Source organism: Nomascus leucogenys, chromosome 3, assembly GCF_006542625.1.
Source record: "Nomascus leucogenys isolate Asia chromosome 3, Asia_NLE_v1, whole genome shotgun sequence".
Classification (NCBI taxonomy): Eukaryota; Metazoa; Chordata; class Mammalia; order Primates; family Hylobatidae; genus Nomascus; species Nomascus leucogenys.
In genome coordinates this window covers 18,709,035-18,733,066 of record NC_044383.1, presented here as the reverse complement: position 1 = coordinate 18,733,066, position 24,032 = coordinate 18,709,035, and the positions used below count along the sequence as shown (strand labels likewise).

Genomic DNA, 24,032 nt, shown 5'->3' with positions numbered 1-24,032 from the left:
CAACCTCTAGTCTCATCCTGTGACTAAGAATGCCTAACCTCCTGGGAATGCAGCCCAGCAGGTCTTAGCCTCATTTTACCCAGCTCCTGTTCAAGATGGAGTCGCTCTGGTTCAAAGGCCTCTGACAACACTAGGACTAGGGGAGCTCTCACTCTTTTTCACTCTTTAAGGAAAAGAAATGTAGAAAGTGTATGCAAATCTTTTTCTATCCATTTAACACACATTTGAAATACTTGTACGTTTGCTATAAGATGGCTGAGGGGATATAATTTTGGTCATAAAACTTCTGAAGTAAGTTTTAGAGCTAAAATGTTGAGCATTTTTGACTTTGTGGAATTTTAATTGTTAGTATCTTGTTCATGTAATTATTTTGCTAAAAATAGGCACTGCCTAATCCAAGCTTAAAAAAGAGATTTACATTTGTATGTCACTGAATGGAGGGTACAGTTTTAATCTGATTACGAAGTTGACTTTGGAATATGTTTTAATAGTGATGATGTGGAACTAATTACATAGCAGCTTTTTACTCTTTTGCATTTCAAAGTCCTAGGTACAAAGATTCCTGGCTATTAGTAATTTCATTTTACTGATATGTCAGTAATAGAATATTGGTACATTTTCATTTAATATACCTCTGAAACCTACTTTTTTTTTTTTGAGATGGAATCTCGTTCTGTCATCCAGGCTGGAATGCAGTGGCACAATCTTGGCTCACTGAAACCTCCACCTCCCAGGTTCAAGCGATTCTCCTGTCTCAGCCTCCCCAGTAGCTGGGACTACAGGCGCACAGCACCACGCCTGGCTAATTTTTGTATTTTTAGTAGAGATGGTGTTTCACCATGTTGCCAGGCTGGTCTTGAGCTCCTGACCTCAAGTGATTCACCTACCTCAGCCTCCCAGAGTGCTGGGATTATGGGTGTGAGCCACTGCCCCCAGCCTGAAACCTACTTTTAAACAAGTGTCGGGGGAGGAAAAAAAAGCTCGATACTGTAGTTTAATAATAATATTGATAAATATGTTTTTCTTCTTTCTTGATAACTCATTTTTCCTTTCTTGGATTTGACTTATTTTGTTTCTCTTTAATATCTGACATATAAAAACAAAGTTCACCCCTTATTTTTATGCTACCTTTGCATCGTAATAGATAAATACAGAGTTATAAGTTATGGGAAACTTTCAATGCCGTTTCCTTAATTGTTGTGGTCTTTTGTTTGTGTAGCTTGCACCTTCTCTTCCTTTACAAGAAGATTTTGTTTATCACTGGAAGGCAATTACCCATTACTACATAGAGACTTCAGGTAAGGAATAATGCTGATATTAACTGAAAATTTGTGAAAGTTAAACAGAAAATTGGTGAAATACTAAAATATTTTTAAATAAGTCTTCAAAGTTATTTTATATTTAAATTTATAGACAATCTTATCTTTGTCTTTAAGATTCAGTCACTCATTTAAAAATGTACCCGTTGAGCACCTACTACTGTGTGTCAGGCACTGTTGAGGCACTGGGGGATAGAACAGTCAGTCAAACAGACAACACTGCTGTCCTCACGGAGCTTATGTATTGATTGGGAGGAGGCAGACAGTATATAGACAAATACGTATAGTGTGTCAGATGATAAGCGTCAAGGGAAAATAAAGGAGGCTAAAGAGTATGTTGGGGTGGTGGGAGTGGACAGTTGGCTATTTTAGGTTAGAGAAAGCCTCATTGCCCAGTATGACTTGTGAGCTGAAATCTAAAGGAGAAAGGAACCAAGCCTGCTAGATATCTGGGGGAAGGGTGTCTCGGGAATGAGACCTAATTCACAAACCCTCAGGCCAGAGCATGTGGCATGCTTGGCATATCCCAGGAACTTTAAGGAAGCCAGTGTGGATACAGCTTGAACATTCATTCTTTCTTGGAGCGTTTGTGTATATAAAGGCTACAGTTATGGGGAAAACAACATTTTAAAAAAGTAAATTACAAGTAAACTTACAAATCATCTTTTGCTAGCGCTAGGCTACTCATTTTAGAATATGAAATGAGACATAACATTTCTTGAATTCTTTGTGCTAAGGACTGAGCTTTATTATTTCATTGAATTCATATAACAGTATTCACTGGTGTTTATTAGTTCCATTTTATAGATGTTGGTGACCGATGCTTATGTAGTTTGCACCAGTTCATCCAGCTGAAAGTGACAGAGCCAAGATTTGAATCCAAGTTGTCTAACTCCAGGGCCCATGCTTTTAACAACTGTCCCGCCCTTAACAAACTTGATACATATGTCCTCCTGAAAACAAAGGTGACCCTTCTCTATCCATTGTTTGCTCCATAAGGCTTAGTGTTATGGTTTTCTGTCTGTGTTAGTATACATACAGACAAAGCAGCATATCAGTACATAGCATACCAGAATTGTGTTGTTCAAACTATAGAAGTAATGAAAATAGAGACAAAGTAAATGAAAATAGAGACATAAGTAAAGAATTTGGCACTTCCTAATGTATTTTGTATTTAAATGTTCTATAAAACTTCACATTTTTAAGAGTAATTTAACCTTAGTATAATAAGGATGGGTTGATAAAACCATGTGATGTTTGAGTCTAACTGTGATATGTTAAAAAATATCACTAAATTTTTATTTTATTGTAAGAAATCAATAATATTTAATAAAAATTCTCCTGAGAAGCAACTTTGAAAAACAGATTTTGGAAAACAGCTATTCGTTAATGAGAGATGTCAGTAATTTTAATAGAGGGTTTTCCTTTTGGCTTCTCATTTTAATAGAAGAAAATGAAGTAGGGACATTAAGTGACAGACTTCCCTATCCTACAAAGTAACGTAGTAGCAATCCAAAACAGAATCTGTCCTCTTCATATATTCCAGGTTATTTGCCTTCATGTTCAAGGCCAACCTATTTCTATTTAAAGAGACTTAAAGTTCAGATCTCCTGAACTGGCTAAGTGAAAAAAATATTTTAATTATTAGTACACATAGAACATTTTGATGTGACATGTATTTTTCCTTGTCATGTTCCCATTTCCCACATAAATAGCTCTTATTTCTGAATTACTATGGATAGATGAATGTTAACTTATGGAATGTATTTCAGATATTTTTTCTTTTTTTTTTTTGAGATAGAGTCCCGCTCTGTCGCCCAGGCTAAAGTGCCGTGGTGCGATCTCTGCTCACTGCAACCTCCACCTCCCAGGTTCAAGAGATTCTCCTGCCTCAGCCTCCTGAGTGGCTGGAATCACAGGCGCCCGCCACCACACACGGCTAATTTTTTTGTATTTTTAGTAGAGAGGAGGTTTCACTGTGTTGAACAGGCTGGTCTTGGATTCCTGACCTCAGGTGATCCACCTGCCTCGGCCTCCCAAAGTGCTGGAATTACAGGTGTGAGCCACCGTGCCTAGCCGTATTTCAGAATATTGATTCAGTTTTGGGGTAAGAATATGACAAAATGCATCATCTAAATTCTAGCAGAGATAATCATACTATGTTTATAAACCTCACTTAAGTGTGTAGTTCAGATTTTTCTCAGTTTGAATAGGAAAAGGGAAATACAGAGTATTTTAGGTGCAAATATGCAGTTTAAAAATGTTTAAATATTTGATGAATGTTTTTTATTGTTTAGATGATAAAGCCCCAGTGACCGATACAAATATTCCATCGCATCTGGAACAGATGTTAGATATACTGGTTGAAGAAGAAAATGAACGGGAATCTGGAGAGACGGGGCCATGTATGGAATATTTGCTCCATCACAAGATCTTGGAAACATTATACACCTTGGGAAAAGCTGATGTAAGTTCCTAATCCACACCATGTTCTTGGGCATTAGTACATGCATTAATGTCTTATGAATAAAGAAGCTGCCAAATACTTGATTATAAAGGTACGTGTTGAACATGGCAGGATTCAAGTTAAGATTGTGGAAAAAAGAAAATTATGTAGCCTATACAAATATGTCCATAGAGATAGAAAGATTCCAAACACTCTAGACAGCAGCTAGCACTTGGCTGCTTAGAATTCCAATGTAAACATTTATGAAAATAAACTAGCGGCCGGGCGCGGTGGCTCACGCCTGTAATCCCAGCACTTTGGGAGGCCGAGGCGGGCAGATCACGAGGTCAGGAGAGTGAGACCATCCTGGCTAACAAGGTGAAACCCCGTCTCCACTAAAAATACAAAAAATCAGCCGGGCGAGGTGGCGGGCGCCTGTAGTCCCAGCTACGCGGGAGGCTGAGGCAGGAGAATGGCGTGAGCCCGGGGGGGCAGAGCCTGCAGTGAGCCAAGATCGCCTCACTGCACTCCAGCTTGGGTGAAAGAGTGAGACTCCGTCTCAAAAAAAAAAAGAAAATAAACTCAAGTACATGAGCTCAGAATAAAAAAAGAGATAGAAGGAAGTCGGTTAAAATAGGATTGAAAAATAGGAATTATTTGTCATAGTCCTGGAAGAGAATGTCACCTAAACTGTTAAGTGGAGCCAGTTTATATTTTTTAGGCCTGATGAATTTTGAAAAATCTTTACAAAGCTGAAATTATGATATCAATAATATTTTATATTGCAAAACCTTCAAATTACTTACAGAGACAAGTTTTCCAGCCGTGTGGCTGAGTGAGGGGACGGGAGAGCCTTGGGTTCAGATTAGGAGGCCAGGCTTCCAGTCCTGACATCATTATTCACACACTGTGACCATCATAAGTCTCTTTGGTTAATCTTCCTCCTCTTTAAAATCCAGGAAGTGTTTGCTAAGGGGCCTCCCCAACCCTAAAAGTCTATATAGTTCTGTGAATTTCTATGATATATGTGGAAAAAGTTAGGCTAAAACAAAGGAAACCTATAGACACATTTTCATGACAAAGAGAGTTATGAATAGTAGCATGCAAGACGATTTCCTTTTCTCTGTCTGTAATACTGTAATTTACTTTTAAGTTAAATTCACTCAATTTATGTTTTTTAGGCAACACACCTGCTCCCTAATATTCTGTCACTCATTCTCCTCCTCCTTTTTCCTGTCCTTTGGAGAGAAGGATTGTTAATAATAAATTGATTAATTGATTTTTGAGCAGAAGTTAGTAATTGTACTTCTAGTAAATTTATTTTAATACAGGTGATTGTAAATATAATTTAGTGGTTTATCTAAATAATGTAAAGTATTTGGTAGCTTAAAAATATTGTGCATAAGATTATAATTTATGCTATTTCCAGATAGCATGTCTATGATGATGCTTTGGAAATACTTATTTTGTAACTGTATTTGAAATGTGAAGCAGTATAAGCAGCTTAATTAAAGAACATAACCTTGTTAATTCATACTCTCTTAATCTGCAGTGTGAGTGATCATTGGGTTTACCTACTTTTCAGCAAATACTTAAAACAACTGGCATGTTATAAAAACTAATTTATTAAATATTCTTTGCCTATTATAATCATAATGTAAATAAATTTATTTACATTATGATTATAATAGGCAAAGAATATTTACAGTTGACCCTTGAACAACATGGGTTTGAACTGTGTAGGTCCACATATAGGCAGATTTTTTTCAACCAAACATGGATGAAAAATACACTATTTCCAGGATGCAAAACCTGCCTATGCAGAGGGCTGAATTTTCACATATGTGGGTTCCACGGGGCTGACTGCTGGAACTGAGTGAGTGCAGATTTGGGTATAACCGTGTATACCGAGGCACAGCTCTAATTTAAAATGATGTTAGGATAAAATCACAACAGTTTACACCATAGGTTTCCTTTTATTTACATGTGTGTTAGGAGGCTTTATTTACTCCTACATGTATATGTTGGAAAGTTGTTGATGACCTGTCTGTCATTAGTGTAAGTAACAAGATTTTGCCTTTGTTCCGGCAGGGAGTTAACTATCATAGTTTCATGTTACCCCAGCGTTTAGAATATAAACAGGTTGACATTGACTGCACGAAACTCTAATCTCAACAACATTATCACCATGCTGTTTGTAACTACATGAGCCTATGCTCACATGCTATATTATGGTCTCAGATATACAGTATTATTTCTAGAATACCCGTTATTAATATTTGGTTGAAAATTTTATTCTGACAGTTTTTAACTGGCCAGTTGCATTGTCTTTTCAAGGTGGAATACATTCATATACATTGTCTCTCCAATTTTTTAAGCTTTTCAGTGAATGTGTTTGCATTGTCTATTGTTTGCCTGTTGGCTTCCTTTTTTCCTATACCCAGTGTCCTCCGGGAATGAAACAGCAGGTTTTGGTTTTCTATACGAAACTTCTGGGAAGAATCCGGCAGCCACTGCTTCCACACATTAACGTGCACAGGCCAGTGCAGGTATTTTGTTCCCCTTACATAAAATTATTTGGTTTGATTTCTTTTAATGTTGAAATAATTTTATATTATTTTTCTGAGAGTAAAAATAATGAAATTATTCCAAAATTAACATGCAAATGAGCAAATACTTGAGCTTTCTTTATGCATCACATAGCATTAAGTGTACTTATAGTCTAATTCTCTTTTAAAATTTTATACATGAATTTTCCTTGGATTTTACCTCCATGACATCTGAAGGAGAATTTATTATATAACTCATTAATTATTTATGATAATGAACTTGAAAATTTTACCAGTAAGTTTATTTTGATATAATTATAAATATCATTAGTGTTCTGATTAATGCAGGATATTTGCATTATATGAAAAATTTAAATATCCTTAAGGTAAATGAATGGTTATTTTACAAATTTGGGAAAAGTAACCTAAGTTTAAAAAGTTAAAAACAATTGTTTTCACAGAAATTAATTAGACTGTGTGGTGAAGTCCTAGCAACACCAACAGAAAATGAAGAGATTCAGTTTCTTTGCATTGTGTGTGCGAAGCTGAAACAGGACCCCTACCTGGTTAACTTTTTCCTAGAGGTATGATACACTTCTTAGCAACCTTCAAACTATAGTTATATTAAGATCATTATGAAAATTGAATTCTGTGAATAATATTAGAAGGAGCTCTATTTTGCAGGTTATTAGCTTGTTTTACTTCCCAGAATTATTTTTCCTTTAATATCACTGTTTTATTCTCCTGGGAAAAAAGAATTTCAAAGAATGCAGTTGAGCCAGATATATGAGGCGGTACAGGGACTGGACAGATAGAAAGTCACGGCTTAAAAGAGGGCAGCTTGAAGGTTGAATCAGAGATAGACAAGTCGCAGAAGTTGATATGCTATCATATTTTCAGCCAAGCTTGCCCTAGTATGTAGCATGGGAAATCTGGCCTGGGATAAGGATGGCATGTGCAGATGTGGACAAGATAGAAAAAAGCACGAGTTATCTCTCCAACCTCATAGCAGTTGGGATTGCTGTAGTATTTTGTACTGTTTTGATAGCCATAGTCACCAAATCATAGTTTATTTAAATCAAGTGATATTTTGGATTTTACTCCTAGATTTAAAGTAAAAAATATGTATTTGTACTTTTTGCCTTCATTCACTTCTTTTTTTCAGCAGTGAAGTCATTTTGGAATATTTTAGAAAAAATGATTATGTTGTTTTTGTCTTTTTACCTTTTTGTTTGTAATTTATTTTTATTTTTATTTTTATTTTTTTGAGGCAGGGTCCTGCTTTGTAGCCCAGGCTGGAGTATGGGGGCATGACCATGGCTCACTGCAGCCTTCACCTCACTGGTTCAAGTGATCCTCTTACCTCAGCCTGCCAAGTAGCTGGGACTACAGGTGCACACCACCACACCTGGCTAATTTTTTAAATTTTTTTGTAGAGACAGGGTCTCCCTGTGTTGTCCAGGCTGATCTGGAACTCCTGAGCTCAAGTGATCCTCCTGCCTCGGCCTCCCAGAGTTCTGGTATTATAGGCATGAGACACCACACCTGGCCTTCTTTTCAGTTTTTTAAAAAATATTTTTCTGGCCAGGCACGGTGGCTCACACCTGTAATCCCAGCATTTTGGGAGGCTGGGGCAGGTGGATCAGATGAGGTCAGGAGTTCAAGATTAGCCTGACCAACATGGTGAAACCCCATCTCTGCTAAAAATACAAACCTTAGCCGGGTGTGGTAGTGCACACCTGGAATTCCAGTTATTTGAGAGGCTGAGGCAGGAGAATCGCTTGAACCCAGGAGACGGAGGTTGCAGTGAGCCGAGATTGCAACACTGCACGCCAGCTTGGGCAACAGTGTGAGACTCCATCTCAAATAATACAAAATACATAAATAAATTTTTCTTTTTCTTTTTTTGGATTAAGATATAAGTTACATGCAATAGAATTCACTCTTTTCAGTCTACATTCTGTGAGCTTGATGAACACAGTTGTGTGACCACCATAATCAAGATGTGCAACAGCTCTGTCACACTACCCCATGATCCTTTGTAGTCATCCCTTCTCCACCCCTACGCCCTAGCAGTCACTGATCTATTTTCCATCCCAATAGTTTTCTCTTTCCCAAAAAGTCATAGCAATGTAACTAGCCTTTTGATTCTGGCTTTTTAAAGTTAGCTTATTGCATTTGAGATTCATCCATGATTTTGTTCCTTTATGTTGTTGCGTAGTATACCATTGTATGGATGTACCACAGTTGTTTATCCATACCCCAGTGAGGGACTTTTGGGTCATTTCTAGTTTTTTACAATTGTGAATGAAACCACTAAGAACATCACACACAGATTTTTGCGTGGATTTAGGTTTTCATGTTGCTTGGATAAATACCAAGGGTAGGATCACTGGATCATATGGTAAGTGTGTATTTATTTTCATAAGAAACCGCCAAACTGTTTCCCAAGTGGCTTTGTCATTTTGCATCCCATCAACAGTGTACGTGAGCTCCTGTTGCTCCATGTTGTCGTCAGCACTGGATGTTGTTAGGTCTTTGTTTTGTTATTTTTAAATGTTAGCCACTCCAATATATGGGTTTGTTTTCTATTTTACATTACTAAGTAAATTAGGATTCTATTCTGGCCTCTTAACTGGAATTAGGTAAGCAGTTAAGCTGTAAAATTTCATGAATTTCAATTTCTAGGTGCTGTTAAGGGCTACGCGTGCCCTTAACACTCATCATGCGCATCATGTGTTGTTCGTGATGTGCGTTATATTTCGTATCATCTTTTGCAAATTTGCTTCAAAATGGCTGGGACAGTCTTATGATTTTGGATTTCTAAAGATTTATAATGATATTAGAGTTTTTTTTTAGTTTTTTATATACTTATGAGAAATATCTCAGTTTTGCTGAGATTTTTCTTCTCAAGGTTCATTTTTGCTAAAGTTTTCTTAGATAACCTTAGTGTACTTGGAATGCATGTATTTTTTTCCCCAAACTTAAGCCTGGAAAATTTCTTTCTCAAAAATTTCTGAAACTTGTTTTCTAAGTGCATAGCATAGATCAGAAGCAGACGAAATATGTAGGCTTATGTGTGTTCATGGTGAGGTACACTGTATGTACCTGTCTTCAGAAAAACATTTACATTTAAACCTCACTACAGAGAACACCCCTCAGAATTAGTGACACATCTGCTTTGTGCAGTGTTTTTATGACATATTTCTCCAAAGCCTGAGGTGGTAGGTGTCTGCATTTTTTTAACGAATAGGACTATTCATATGTGTTTAATGTCAGTTACTACAGTCCCCCAGCACTGGTTATTTAAGTGCATTTTATTTTCTCCTGCTAGTCAGTATGCTCCTTGAGGACAAGGATTCTGTCTCATTAATCTTGGGTCCCCACAGCTTCTCTAGAATCTAGCACAATGCATAGGAACTGCTCAGTTAACACTAAATGAATGACTCTTTAGGGAGACGCAGGGTTTTGTTTTGCTTTTGCTTTTTTTTTGAGACAGTCTGACTGTGCCCAGGCCGTAGTGCAGTGGTGCAATCTCGGCTCACTGCAGCCTCTGCCTCCCAGTTCAAACAATTCTCATGCTTCAGCCTCCCAAGTAGCTGGGATTACAGGTGCGCACCACCACGCCCGGCTAATTTTTGTATTTTCAGTAGAGATGGGGTTTCACCATGTTGGCCAGGCTGGTCTCAAACTCCCAACCTCAGGTGATCCATCCACCTCAGCCTCCCAAAGTGCTGAGATTATAGGCATTAGCCACCGTGGCCAGCCAGAAATGCAGTTTTATTACTTATAAGTATAGATAAGAACAAAAGTGCTTTGCAGTTCTCAAGCATGTATTCCCTGAAATGTCATCTCTCTCTATTCATTACTGTCAGCCAATATTTGCATCTACTATGGGTTAAATATATATGGTAGATGAGTTAGAAACAGTCTTTGCCAGCCGGGCGTGGTGGCTCATGCCTATAATTCCAGCGCTTTGGCAGGCTGAGGCAGGCAGATCACAAGGTCAGGAGATCAATCATGATCATCCTGGCTAACACAGTGAAACCCCTTCTCTACTAAAAATACAAAAAATCAGTCGGGCTTGGTGGCCTGTGCCTATAGTCCCAGCTACTCGGGAGGCTGAGGCAGGAGAATTGCTTGAACCCGGGAGGCAGAGGTAGCAGTAAGCCAAGATCGCGCCACTGTACTCCAGCCTGGGCGACAGAGCGAGACTTTGTCTCAGAAAAAAAAAAAAAAAGAAAAAAAGAAAAGAAACAGTCTTTGTCCTAAAGGAGTTTACAGTCTGGTGAAGACAGTAAATGAATGTTCAGATACTATAATCTAAAGTAGAGTAAGGTGAGAATCAAAGGAAAGATACAAAGTAAATTCCTTAAGTACTTACAGGATGGAGAGATTCATCAGCTCTAGGTCATCAGGAAAGTCTTCCTGGAAGAGGTCGTCTTTGAAATGAGGCTGGGCGCGGTGATTCACACCTGTAATCCTAGCACTTTGGGAGGCTGAGGCAAGCACATTGCTTGAGCCCAGGAGTTCGAGATCAGCCTGAGCAACATAGCAAGACCTCATCTCTATAAAAAATAAATAAATAAAGAGAAATGAGCCTTGACAGATGTTTAGAGTGAGTGAACATAAGGAATGAAGATATAAAAGTTTGTGGTGTGTTCAGGAAACAGTATAATTAGGATGTGTGGCAAGAAGCACCTAAACAGATAGACTAAGTATTGTCAAAGGCTTTGAATGACAAGATGAAGAGTTTATTCTTACTTGTAGATACTGGGGAGCCATTAACTATTTTTGAGCAGGGATGTTATTATGTGATGATATCTGTGCCTTAAGTTAAATTGGCAGCAGCCTTTTATATGGCAGATTCTGTGAGAGGAGAGATAAAAGCAGGGAAACTAATTTGGAAACTGATGGAGTAACCCAGGCAAGAAGTAACAAGGACTATGACCAAGTTGGAAGCAGTGGGTTGGAATGAAATGCGTTTGTTCAGACTAGAGGTAGGCTCTATATGGCCTTGTAACTGCTCAGATGCAGAAGCTGGGAAAGGATGATTTGAATGCTGGAATTCCTGAACCAATAAGGCTGCTGCTAGTAGAAAAACAGGGGCCCCAAGGGAGCTGATTTTGAGGGGAAGATGATAATTTTGGTTCCGGATGCTTTGAGTCATCATGATTTCCTGATGGAGATAATTAGCAGGTATTCGGTATTGCAAATCTTTGATTTGGGAGGGAAGTTTAAGAGATGTAGAAGCTGTGTGTGTGACTCTGTTGTGGGTACTGATGAGATCCCTAAAACAGAAGGGGAACAGTTTTAGTAGGAACCAAAGTGTTAAAGCCACAGTTCCTCATCACCTAGGGAATTTTTCTAAAATGCACATTCCTTGGCTCTACCTCCAGATATTCTCATTCAGCAGGTCTGGATGGGACCTAGGAATCTGCATTTTTATCATGCCCCACAGAAGACCAGGATACCAACAATCTTGAGTCTTACTTTGAGAAACATTGATTGAAGGACGGAGTGCTATACTAACATCCTTCCTCTTGCTGTTCTTATTTGAGACACCTCTCCCAACAATATTACTAGTATTTTAAATGGAATGAAATGTTTTACTTTCATAAAGAGTGTGATATGCCATTGGTTTTTTTTTTGTTTGTTTGTTTTGTTTGTTTGTTTGTTTGTTTTTGAGGTGGAGTCTTGCTCTGTCGCCCAGGCTGGAGTGCAGTGGCATGATCTCTGCTCAGTGCAACCTCTGCCTCCCAGATTCAAGTGATTCTTCTGCCTCAGCCTCCCTGGTAGCTGGGATTGCAGGCACATGCCACCATGCCCAGCTAATTTTTGTATTTTTAGTAGAGACAGGGTTTACCATGTTGGCCAGGCTGGTCTCGAACTCCTGACCTCAAGTGATCCGCTTGCCTCAGCCTCCCAAAGTGCTGGGATGTGAGCCACCGCACCCGGCCAATATGCCATTGATTTTGTTGGAAATTGGCAAATTGTTTGGAGTATTCATTGAGTCCCATAGAGTTGTTTTCTTTTAATAAATATGTTCTGTGAACTCAATTTCTCAAGAAGATTGGTCTAACCTATACTTTTAACAGCAATAAAAGTGATTTATAATTAGTATAATATAACTTTGGAAGTAGAACCCTGAATTCATTCAGCCTTTAATATGTTTCTATGATAATAGGCCCTGTGGAGAAGTTAGTTTATAGTGAATTTTAACCTACTTGTGTAATTTGATTTCTGCTCTTATGTTCAAATGGAAAGCAAGATACTTTTGCCTTGAAGCTAATAATTTGCTAATTTGCTTCAGTTAAGATTCTCTTTGTGTTTGGGTGTGTGGATTGGGGGAGGGAGCACCAGCATTTCAAGCATATTTTATTTCTATCCTAAAGACACTGGTAAAAATGTCTCCTGAGTAGTTTCTTGGGTTCTCTTTTTTTAAATTTTTTTGAGACAGAGCCTTGCTCTGTGCCCAGGCTGGAGTGCAGTGGCATGATCACAGCTCACCACAGCTTCAACCTCCCAGGCTCAAGCAATCTTCCTGCCTCACTCAGCCTCCCAAGGCCTAGGACCATAGGCGCAAGCCACCATACCCAGCTTATTTTATTTTATTTTTTTAGTAGAGACATGATCTCACTATGTTGCCCCATCTGATCTCACTATGTTGCCCGTCTGATCTCACTATGTTGCCCCATCTATTCTCGAATTCCTGGGCTCAAGTGATCCTCCTGCCTCGGCCTCCCAAAGTGCTGGTATTACAGGCATGGGCCACTGTGCCCAGCTTCTTGTGTTCTTACAGAGTAGAGGTTTAAGGAAAAACTTAGAAAAGATGCTTATATATTTGAGAGAATTTGGGGGCTTTTGCGGAAACCTTCAGTCTAATGCTGGTAACTTTTGAACTTTAAAATATTTTTATTTGTAAGTTTGTACTTCCCTCCCTGCAACCCCCCCCCACCCCACCCTATGATCTTATAAGAATTAACATTGAGACCATGTAGTTACAGTAGTCCAGTGATGAGAAAAAAGTTAACTGCAACTGAAATCTCCTGAAACTTTTTTCCTCACTAACATTAGTTGTTTTAAGCAGTAGTCAAATTATCAGTAATACTGTTCATTGCTTATGGTCAGTGTAAAATATTTTGTAGTCAGTATGAGGAGTGTGATAAACTCCTATGCAATGGTAAAATCATTCTAAAATACAGTTTGTTAAAAGTCAGAATATTTTCATGTGACATAACATCTATTGCTACTTTGGCTAGGCATGTGGAATGTTATAGAAAAATCCATTAAAATATTATTTTGGGCTTAAAAAGTTATTGATGTGAATTTTATAAAACATATATTCCTTTTCAGAATAAGATGAAATCATTGGCTTCCAAAGGAATACCAAATGTAATTTCAGAAGATACATTAAAAGGTCAGGATTCCTTGTCAACAGATACAGGACAGTCCCGTCAACCAGAGGAACTATCTGGTGCTACTGGAATGGAGCAAACAGAATTGGAAGATGAGCCTCCTCATCAGATGGATCACCTGGCCACAAGCTTGGATAACCTCAGTGTCACCTCACTGCCAGAGGCCTTGGTTGTTCGTCCAAACCAGGATTACAATTTAGTGAATTCTTTGTTAAATCTTACTAGAAGTCCTGTGAGTTATGGTCCTTACTTTTCTCCCCCAACATTATTTCAATAATGTGCATTTATTTATTTTTTTTAATTTTAATTTTTAATTTATTTTTTTTTGAGATGGAGTCTTGCTGTGTTGTCCAGGATGGAGTACAGTGGTGCGATCCTGGCTCACTGCAACCTCCGCCTCTGGGTTCAAGCGATTCTCCTGCCTCAGCCTCCCTAGTAGCTGGGATTACAGGTGCACACCACCACGCCAGCTAATTTTTGTACTTTTAGTAGAGATGTGGTTTCACCATGTTGGCCAGGCTGGTCTCAAACTCCTGACCTCAGCTGATCCACCTGCCTTGGCCTCCCAGAGTGCTGGGATTACTCTGGGAGGCGTGAAGCTCCACACTTGGCCAATAATATGCATTTAAAATAGACAAAATCTATTTTTCTTTTAGTGTGAAACATTAAGTCCTTTTGTGTTGAATTTTTTCAAACAACCTGATGTATATACAATTCAAGAATTGAAGGGGGATTTTTTTCCCTTTAGGATGGCCGAATAGCTGTGAAGGCATGTGAAGGCTTGATGCTGTTAGTAAGTTTGCCAGAGCCTGCAGCTGCAAAGTGCCTTACACAGAGCACTTGCTTGTGTGAACTACTGACAGACAGACTTGCCTCCCTGTACAAGGCCCTACCTCAGTCAGTGGATCCGTTAGATATTGAAACCGTGGAAGCAATTAACTGGGGGTAAGGACCGTTACTTGTGTTTTCCCATAAAAGTGACTTCTTACACCTACATTTTGAAATCCATTTCTATTTTGCAATGGTAGAGGTCTTTGAAAAATTGAACACCACTAGTGATCATTAAATGGGAATATTTTCTTGAAGCTTGTATTAAATTTGTCAGTCAGTGGTAATGAATTGGTGTGGGAACAATCTAGCTGTTATATAGTTAAGATATTTTTATTTTGTCCATTTTACTCATCAATTTTTAAGGGCTTACATTAAAACCAATAATTTTAACTGATTATTAAAAACAAAAAACCCTAAAAGAAGGAATCTCCTTTTAAAATAATTTCCACAGCCTCTAGAGCAGTCTAATCTGTCTCCTGGCCTGTTTGTACAGAATCTCTTCTACCTCATTCTTTCACCTCTTCTTCCTACCTTTTAGACTCCCCAACTTGATTATCATAGGGAAATACGGTTATTGCAGAAAGTTTATAAGTTATTAAAAAGTATAAAGCAGCATCAACAAGTTGCCCATAATCCCACCACCTATAAGCAGCCTAATATTTTGACATAATCACCTTTTATTGTATTTTTCTGTATTTTTAATCTGTCTTTGTTTTTTCCACTCTATTTTCTGTCAACATCTATAGGGCAGACCCACTTGTTAACATTACGACTATATTGCGTTTTAGGGCAGGAAGAGAAGTAGTCTACTCGCTATTTCTGTTTGTAGATCCCCATTCACCGTTCTTTTCTTCCATCCCAGCAGCTGAGAACCTCTATCTTTTCGTTGATGTTACTTGGTAACATGTAGGGCAGGAGTATGAGGAGCTATCCCAGTGTTTTTTCTCCTGCGGCTCCATTGTCTTTTTTTTTTTTTCTTTGAGGTGGAGTCTTGCTCTGTCGCCCAGGCTGGAGTGCAGTGAAGCGATCTTGGCTTACTGCAACCTCCGCCTCCCAGGTTCAAGCGATTCCCGTGCCTCAGCTTCCCAAGTAGCTGGGATTACAGGCATGAGCCAACATGCCCAGCTAATTTTTTTTTTTTTTTTTTTTTTTTTTTTTTTTCTGTATTTTTAGTAGAGAGAGAGTTTCATCATATTGTCCAGGCTGGTCTCGAACTCCTGACCTCAAGTGAATCCACCACCCACCCACGTTGGCCTCCCAACGTTCTGGGATTACAGGCATGAGCCACCACGCCTGGCCTCCTACAGTTCCATTCTGCTTTAACCTCTCTTCTCCTACTTAATACATGAAAATTATTTACAGCTCTTATTTAAAAGGTTTTCTCTTATCTTTGGTTTCTTTTATGGAATCCTCTTCTCACTGTCCTCCAGCATTTCCTGTGCGAATGTACCATACTATCTGAGTGTGTTCATGTGTCTTCATTTTTCCTTACATTCTGAATAGGGTCCATGCTTTTGGATAACTTTGGACTTAGCAATTCTTCCTTGTCTTACAGCTTGGACTCATATAGTCATAAAGAAGATGCTTCAGCATTTCCAGGAAAACGAGCCTTAATTTCATTTCTTTCCTGGTTTGATTATTGTGATCAGCTCATTAAGGAAGCCCAAAAGGTTTGAAATTTTTTGTTGTTTTTTGATCATTTTAAGATATAAATATCTATTAAGTGAAATTGGAATACCTAATTTATATCCCAAATACATTTTAATTGTCTTAGAATACCATGGTTAGTAAAATAAGTAAACAAAAAAGTGTGTATGTGTTTGTATGTGTGTATTACAGTTCTAGAATAAATCGAAGTTCAAGTTCTGCCCTTTTATATTTCCTTAAATATTATGGTACAGTACTTCACAAAGTAACACTGATTTCCCTTCAGTCCTGCTCTTTGGTGAGATGTTAATACTATACGGATATTGGAATAATTTTTCATCCTATTCCTCTTATTCTTGGAAATTTAGAAAAAAGTGTAAATGACCCAGTAGCCAACATCTAATCTAGATTTATATGCCACCAATAAGAGAGTCATTAGGCAAGTTTTGTCTTTCCACGTTAATTCAGTTGGGGAGTGCAAACTGATTTATTAATGTTACAAATTAGTCTTTCTTTTATATTTAAAAAAAAATGATGTTCCTACTATATTCTAGACTGCTGCTGTTGCTCTTGCCAAAGCTGTTCATGAAAGATTTTTCATTGGTGTTATGGAACCTCAATTAATGCAAACGTGAGTAGCCTGTTTTCTTTTGAAAAAAACCGCATCACTGTGTCATGTTATTTTTGCCCACTAACTACCTGTTCGTTGTGCTCAGTTCTGAGATGGGTATTCTCACATCCACTGCTCTGCTTCATCGCATTGTTCGGCAAGTGACCTCTGATGTTTTGCTTCAAGAAATGGTGTTTTTTATCCTTGGAGAACAGAGGGAACCAGAAACTCTGGCAGAAATCAGCAGACATCCTTTAAGGCATAGGTTAATTGAACATTGTGATCACATATCTGATGAGGTAAGCTACGTAATGATTTAGAATTGGACTTAGATTCTTTGAAGTACTGGTTTTAATGTATTATGCTTGAGATATTTTCAATACAACCTCTTTTATTGGCTTTAGAAATTGAAAGCATGACTCACAAGATGGCAAGAAGAGTAACTTATTTAAAGACATTTTTCAGTTAGCTTTTATCAATTTTGGTTTCAGATAAGCATAATGACATTACGAATGTTTGAACATCTTTTACAAAAACCCAATGAGCACATTCTTTATAACTTGGTCTTGAGAAATCTTGAAGAAAGAAATTATACAGAATATAAACCTTTGTGCCCAGAAGATAAAGATGTGGTAGAAAATGGATTGATAGCAGGAGCAGTGTAAGTTTCCGTCCAACTCCGTGAGTTCAGCATTTCATGTAGAGATAGAACTTTCTCTCTCCTCTTATCTGTCTCCCTTATCCTCAAAAGAAATACCTCTGACAGTTTAAAAGTTCTTAAAAGTAAAATTAGATGCATTGATACTACCATCCTTTTACATTACAAATAATATTGTGAATCCATTAAACCTAATAACACAATAGTATAGAATGTTAATTTGCCTAGAAAATATACATAATTCCTTAATCCTTTATATTAGCAAAATTATGTAACATTTTCTAAGAACATAGTAGAGAATCTTTTGGTTTAGAAAATGTCATAATAAAATAGTGTTTTTTATATGTCATTAAATTTAACTTAGAGATCTGGAAGAAGATCCATTATTTACTGACATTTCACCAGAAAGCATTTTGCCAAACCAAGAGTGGGTTAGTTCTTCGCCTCCTGCTACTCCAGACCACCCCAAAAATGATGGAAAAACTGAAGTTCATAAAATTGTAAATAGGTGAGTTGCTATATAAAATTTGACTTCCATCTCTCTTGTTTTCTGTTTTTGTTTATTATTATTATTATTATTATTATTATTATTATTATTTGAGATGGAGTCTTGCTCTGTTGCCCACGCTGGAGTGCAGTGGTGTGATCTCTGCTCACTGCAACCTCCGCCTCCTGGGTTTAAGCAATTCTCCTGCCCCAGCCTCCCAAGTAGCTGGGATTACAGGCTTCTGCCATGTCACCCAGCTAATTTTTTAGTAGAGACGGGGTCTCACCATGTTGGTCAGGCTGGTCTCAAACTCCTGACCTCAAGTGATCTGCCCGCCTCAGCCTCCCAAAGTGTATAACATGTAAGAGCTCTGCTCTTAGATGGTTACAGAAATCTCTTATGAACTTGATCTTCTGTAAAGATTATGTCAGTTTTTTTGGTCTTGCTTATGTAACAAGTATAAGCCTGCGGGCAACACTTGATACTAGAGAAAAGCTCTGCTTAATATTAACTGCTGTTAAATGAACCCTCAGAGTTCCCTCCCCCACCTTTTTTTTTTTGAGACAGAGTCTCACTGTGCCGCCCAGGCTGGAGTGCAGTGGCGTGATCCCTGCTCACTGCAACTTCCGTCTCCCGGGTTCAAGCGATTCTCCTGCCTCAGGCTCCTGAGTAGCTGGGATTACAGTTGCATGGCTACTGCGACTTGATCTCCCAAAGTGCTGGGATTACAGGCGTGAGCCACCGTGCTGAGTCATCCCATTTAAAAAAAATATAAATGGTTTAATTTTAAGTAATTCCCAATTGTAACAACATTGAGAATTGCTGCTTTGATAAGATGTACTTATTAAACATGTGTGCTAAGTGTTGGGCTATTCCTTTTCGTTAGTTCGTGGTTTTATGTTTTTTTAAAAGTGCCCTTTTCTGTGGCAATTTTTTTTCTCTCTTTTGCTTCCCTTGCGATGTTGTCACTGATATACCTGGTCCTGGCAGGTGATTTTAGAGATAAATTGCGTGTGGCTCAAGATGCAAAATTAGGGTACATAAAAATCTCAAGTTCAATTACTTAAAACCATTTTCCTGAGATTAACAAATATCATGGCAATCTGAAGAGGAAAAAAATGTCTGTTTTAGGCTTACTTCTATTTTAAGTGGAATTAGTAATTTTTAAATCCTTTAAAATAATGAGAATATTTAATCAATGAATTGTAAAACTTATTCAACATAAGGAATTAACAACATAGTTTCATTTTTCGGGTTTCCATTTGTATTAATACTTAGCTGAACTTACGATATCACTAGATACTTTAGTACTTATAAAGTTATTATTGAATTATGAGAATATTGATTATGGTCTTTTTCACTTTTACTTTTTTTTCCTTTTTTTTTCATGCAAATGGACATCTTGCATAATTGTGGCCTTTTTCATTTAAGTTTTCTCTGTCTGGTACCGGATGACGCAAAATCCTCCTACCATGTTGAGGGCACGGGATATGACACCTACCTCCGAGATGCTCATAGACAGGTAGGTGAAGTCACTAAATGTTGGAAATGAAATCTAAGAATAGACACACACACACACACACACACACACACACCACACCCCTTGTCACACTGCCCACCACCACTGCTCCAAGGAAATGACTTCATTCTTATTAAAAATGAGACCTGGGCCGGGTGTGGTGGCTCACACCTGTAATCCCAGCACTTTGGGAGGCCGAAGCAGGTGGATCACTTGAGGTCAGGAGTTCGAGACCAGCCTGGCCAACATGGTGAAACCCCATCTCTACTAAAATACAAAAATTAGCCAGGCATGGTGGTGGGCGCCTGTAGTCCCAGCTACTCGGGAGGCTGAGGCAGGAAAATTGCTTGAACCTGGGAGGTGGAGGTTGCAGTGAGCCAAGATCATGCCTGGGCAACAGAGCAAGACTCCATCTCAAAAAAAAAAAAAAAAAAAGAAGAGAGAGAGAGACACCTGGTCTCTGCTGTCACTGCTTTTGCTTTGTACAAGTGACCTTAGTTTGCACTTCGCCGATTGTGTGTCTCCATCTCAAGATTTCCTTATGCTCTTTAATTTTTTCCCACTTTAAATTATATCTCACACGAATCCATTTCTCCTACTGATCCAAAACATGATATCTTAATAATTCTGCCCACCATGCACCCTTGATCCTCATCCACAAGCCATTATCCTTTTCTCCTTCCTTCTGATGCAGACAGTGATTCACAAGTATAGTCCCTCTGCTGCCCAGCTGTCACTCCTTCAGCCCCTGAATTTCACCTTTCTACCTCACTCAAATGACTTGCTTGAAGGTTTGCTCTTAGGTACTAAATTAAGGAGTCTTTTCTCATTCTTCTTTCCTCTTTATAGCATTTTACATCGTAAGATTTTAAAAATTGTATTAAAAAATTCCTCCTGCAAAGAAAACTTGTATTGAGATAAAATTCAATACAATTTTAACTATTTTAAAGTGTACAATTTAATGTTTTTTTAGTATATTCACAATGTTAGGCAACCATTATCACTATCTAATGCCAGAAGATTTCTATCACCCCAAAAAGAAACCCTGTACAAATACAGTAGTCACTTCTTATTGACTCCTCCTCCCCGCCAACCCCCAGCCCTGGCAACCACTCATCTACTTTCTGTCTCTATGACTTTGCCTATTCTTGACATTTCACAAAAATGGAATCATACTATATGTGACCTTTTCTGTCTGGCATGTTTTACTCAGCATAATGTAATGTTTCCAAGTTTCATTCAAGTTGAAGCATGCATCAGTACTTGCTTTCTTTTTATGGCTGAATAATATTTTATTGTACGGATATTTTGTTCATCTCTCAGTTAAGGGACATTTCGGTTGTTTCTAATTGTTGATTATTATGAATACTTATGCTGTGAATATTCCTTTTTTGTTGAATACAGGTTTTCCGTTTTCTTGGGTATATGGTTAGTAGGAAAATTGATGAGTCACATGGTAATTCTATATTTAACTTTTTTGAGGAACTGCCAAACTGTTTTCCACAGTGGTGGCAACCATTTTACATCACACCAGCAGTGTATTAGGGTTCCAATTTCACCATTTCCTTGCCAATACTTACCATTATTCTTTTTAAATTATAGCTACCCCAGGAGGTGTGAAGTGGTGTCTCCTTTTGGTTTTGATTTACATTTCCTTATGACTAATGATGTTGAGTACCTTTTCATATGCTTAGCAGACACTTGTACTCTTCTCTGAAGACTATTTAAATCCTGGCCAAGTGTGGCATCTCACACCTGTAACCCTAGCACTTTGGGAGGCCAAGGCAGAAGGATCACTTGAAGCCAGAAATTTGAGACCAGCCTGGACAATCCCATTTTTACAAAAATTAAAAAAAAAAATTATCCATGTGTGGTAGCATGCACCTGTAGTCCCAACTGCTGGGGAAGCTGAGGCAGGAGGACTGCTTGAGCTCAGGAGTTTAAGGTTACAGTGAGCTATGATGGTGCCACTGCACTCCAGCTTGGGCAACAGAGCAAGACCCTGTCCCCAAAAAATAAAAAATAAATCCTTTGCCTGTATTTTAATTGGGCTATTTGTCTTTTTATTATTGAGTTGTAAGAGTCCCTTACTATTCTGCATAGTAGATCCTTATCAGATATATTATTTACAAACATTTTCTCCCATCTGGGAGTTGCCTTTTCACTTTCTTGATAGTCCTGTCCTTTGACACACAAAAGTTTTTAATTTTGTTTTTTTTGTTTGTTTGTTCATTGTTGTTGTTTTGAGACAGAGTCTCACTCTGTCATCCAGGCGGGAATGCAGTGGCGCAATCTCGGCTCACTGCAACCCCCGCCTTCTGGGTTCAAGCGATCCTCCTGCCTCAGCCTCCCAAGTAGCTGGGATTACAGGCTTGTGCCATCACACCAAACTAATTTTTGTATTTTAAGTAGAGATGGAGTTTCACCCTGTTGCCTAGGCTGATCTTGAACTCCTGGCCTCAAGTGATCTGCCCAACTTGGCCTCTCAAAGTGCTAGGATTACAGTTGTGAGCCACTAAACCTGGCCAAAAGTTTTTAATTTTGATGAAGTGCAACTTAACTATTTTTTCTTCGTGCTTTTTGTGCCATACCTAAGAAATCATTGCCTAACCAAGATTACATAGATTTTCACCTAAGTCTCTTTCTAAGAGTTTCATAGTTTTAATTTATCCATTTAGGTCTTTAACCTATTTTGAGTTAATTATTGTATATAGTGTGAGGTGGGGTCCAGATTCATTTTTTTACATGTAGACATCCAGTTGTCTCTGCAGCACTTAGTGAAAAGGCTATTTTCCGTTTATTGACTGTAAGTGTAAAGTTTATTTGAGGACTCTCGTTTCTATTCCACTGACCTATGTACCTGTCCTTATCCCAGCACCACCCTGTCTCGATTACTGCAGCTTTGTAGTAAGTTTTGAAATTGAGAAATATGAATCCATCAACTTGCTTCTTTCTCAAAATTGTTTTGGCTATTTGGAGTCCCTTGTAATTCCATGTGAATTTTAGGATTACTTTGTCCATTTCTGAAAAAAAAAAAAAAAAAAAAAAAAAAAAAGCAGTTGAAATTTTTGTAAGGCTTACATTGAATTTGTAGATTGATTGGAGAAGTACAGCCATCCTAACAATATTAAGTTTTCCAATTCATGAACACTGGATATTTTTCCATTTACTCAGGTTCTTTTTAGTGTTATTCAACAGAATTTCATAGTTTTCAGTGTACAAGTCTTGCACTTCCTTCATTCAATCTATTCCTAAGTATTCTTTATTGTAAGTGAAATTATTTTGTGAACTTCATTTTCTGATTGTTCTTTCCAAATGTAGAAATACTGCTGGTTTTGTGTATTGAGCGTCTGTCCTGTAACTTTGCTGAACTCGTTTAAACCACCCCCACCCCCCACCCCAGCCCCTGCCATTTCAAACTTTCTCCTTTCTTAAGGCTTCTGCAGCATCATTCTTTGCTGCTGCTGCTTTTAGGTGTCAGGTGTCATTTCCACTCTGTCCACCATATTATGATGTGGCCAAAAAACCAAAAATATCTATCAATGGCCCTCTTTTCTATCTTCATTCCTTTGATATTCTTTTGGTTTAACATGCTTTCTGTCTTGAATTCTTTATCTGAGGTGTCCCCAAAGCTCTAGCCTCAGCCACTTAGATGTTCTTCTAAGACCTCAGACTTTATCTTTCCAAAGCAGAACTTATGATTGATTCCTTTAAAACTGCATCTGCTCCTTTGTTTCCTGCTGTGGCCAGTGGCACATCCATCCTCCTGGTCATTCAAGGTTTGTATTTCAGAGTTGCCTGGGATTCATTCATCTTCTATTCTCCTTAGCTTCTAGTGTATTGCCAAGTTGTATCAGTTTTGCCCCTACTATATCTCTCCTGTCTGCCCCTTCTCCATTTTTGCTTTTTGCTTTCAGAATCCTAGTTTACATCTTTATTACCTCTGCCAGGATTACAGTAGCCTCATAACTTGTTTCCTGAGCCTGTTCCTTCTGCTTAGAAGCCATTAACAGATTAATCTCATTCAAGTGTGGATCTGAGAACCCCTTCTTTATTAATTCATGAAGTATAAATACTTAGACATCAAATCTTAGAATTAAGGATCCTTTTGGATCAATTTTCCAGCCTGCTTTTCTGTATTTCTTACTATGACTTTCACTTGCTATCCAAATATAACATTTACATGCATTTATTGATGCTATTCTGTTTGCCTACAAGGTTCTCCTCTTCTCACCCACCATCTGATATCTATATTTCTACACTGTCTTCAACATCCAGAATAAATGCCAGCTCGTGATTTATTCTTTTTACCCTCTTCCTCCTCTCCGTTCCCAACAGTAAAGGTAACTACTCATCTTCAGGCTCATGGCATTATGTCTAATCTTTTGTGGTCCTTTGTGTTTTCTTTCTTGCCTTGGGGTTATAAGGTAATAGTCAGTCTCTTGAGGGTAGGATTCATGCTTGATTTACCATTAAATCCCACAAAATATGTAGCTTAGAGCTTTATACATTTTACAATATCAGTAACTATTTAGTATTTGTTGAATA

At 38.1% G+C, this 24,032-nt stretch overlaps 1 protein-coding gene across 1 annotated transcript in view; it reads left to right on the top strand.

Moving 5' to 3' along the window:
* The window catches only part of FAM160B1 (family with sequence similarity 160 member B1), a 43,891-nt gene that overhangs the window by 8,100 nt on the left and 11,759 nt on the right, over positions 1–24,032 (top strand). Inside the window, exons 2-13 of the mRNA XM_012505626.2 lie at positions 1,220–1,298; positions 3,617–3,786; positions 6,210–6,314; positions 6,776–6,898; positions 13,671–13,964; positions 14,481–14,677; positions 16,119–16,233; positions 16,765–16,841; positions 16,927–17,119; positions 17,312–17,481; positions 17,843–17,986; positions 19,397–19,487. Coding sequence (XP_012361080.2) covers positions 1,220–1,298; positions 3,617–3,786; positions 6,210–6,314; positions 6,776–6,898; positions 13,671–13,964; positions 14,481–14,677; positions 16,119–16,233; positions 16,765–16,841; positions 16,927–17,119; positions 17,312–17,481; positions 17,843–17,986; positions 19,397–19,487 — 1,758 coding nt within the window. The remainder of the gene's footprint in view (positions 1–1,219; positions 1,299–3,616; positions 3,787–6,209; positions 6,315–6,775; positions 6,899–13,670; positions 13,965–14,480; positions 14,678–16,118; positions 16,234–16,764; positions 16,842–16,926; positions 17,120–17,311; positions 17,482–17,842; positions 17,987–19,396; positions 19,488–24,032) is intronic.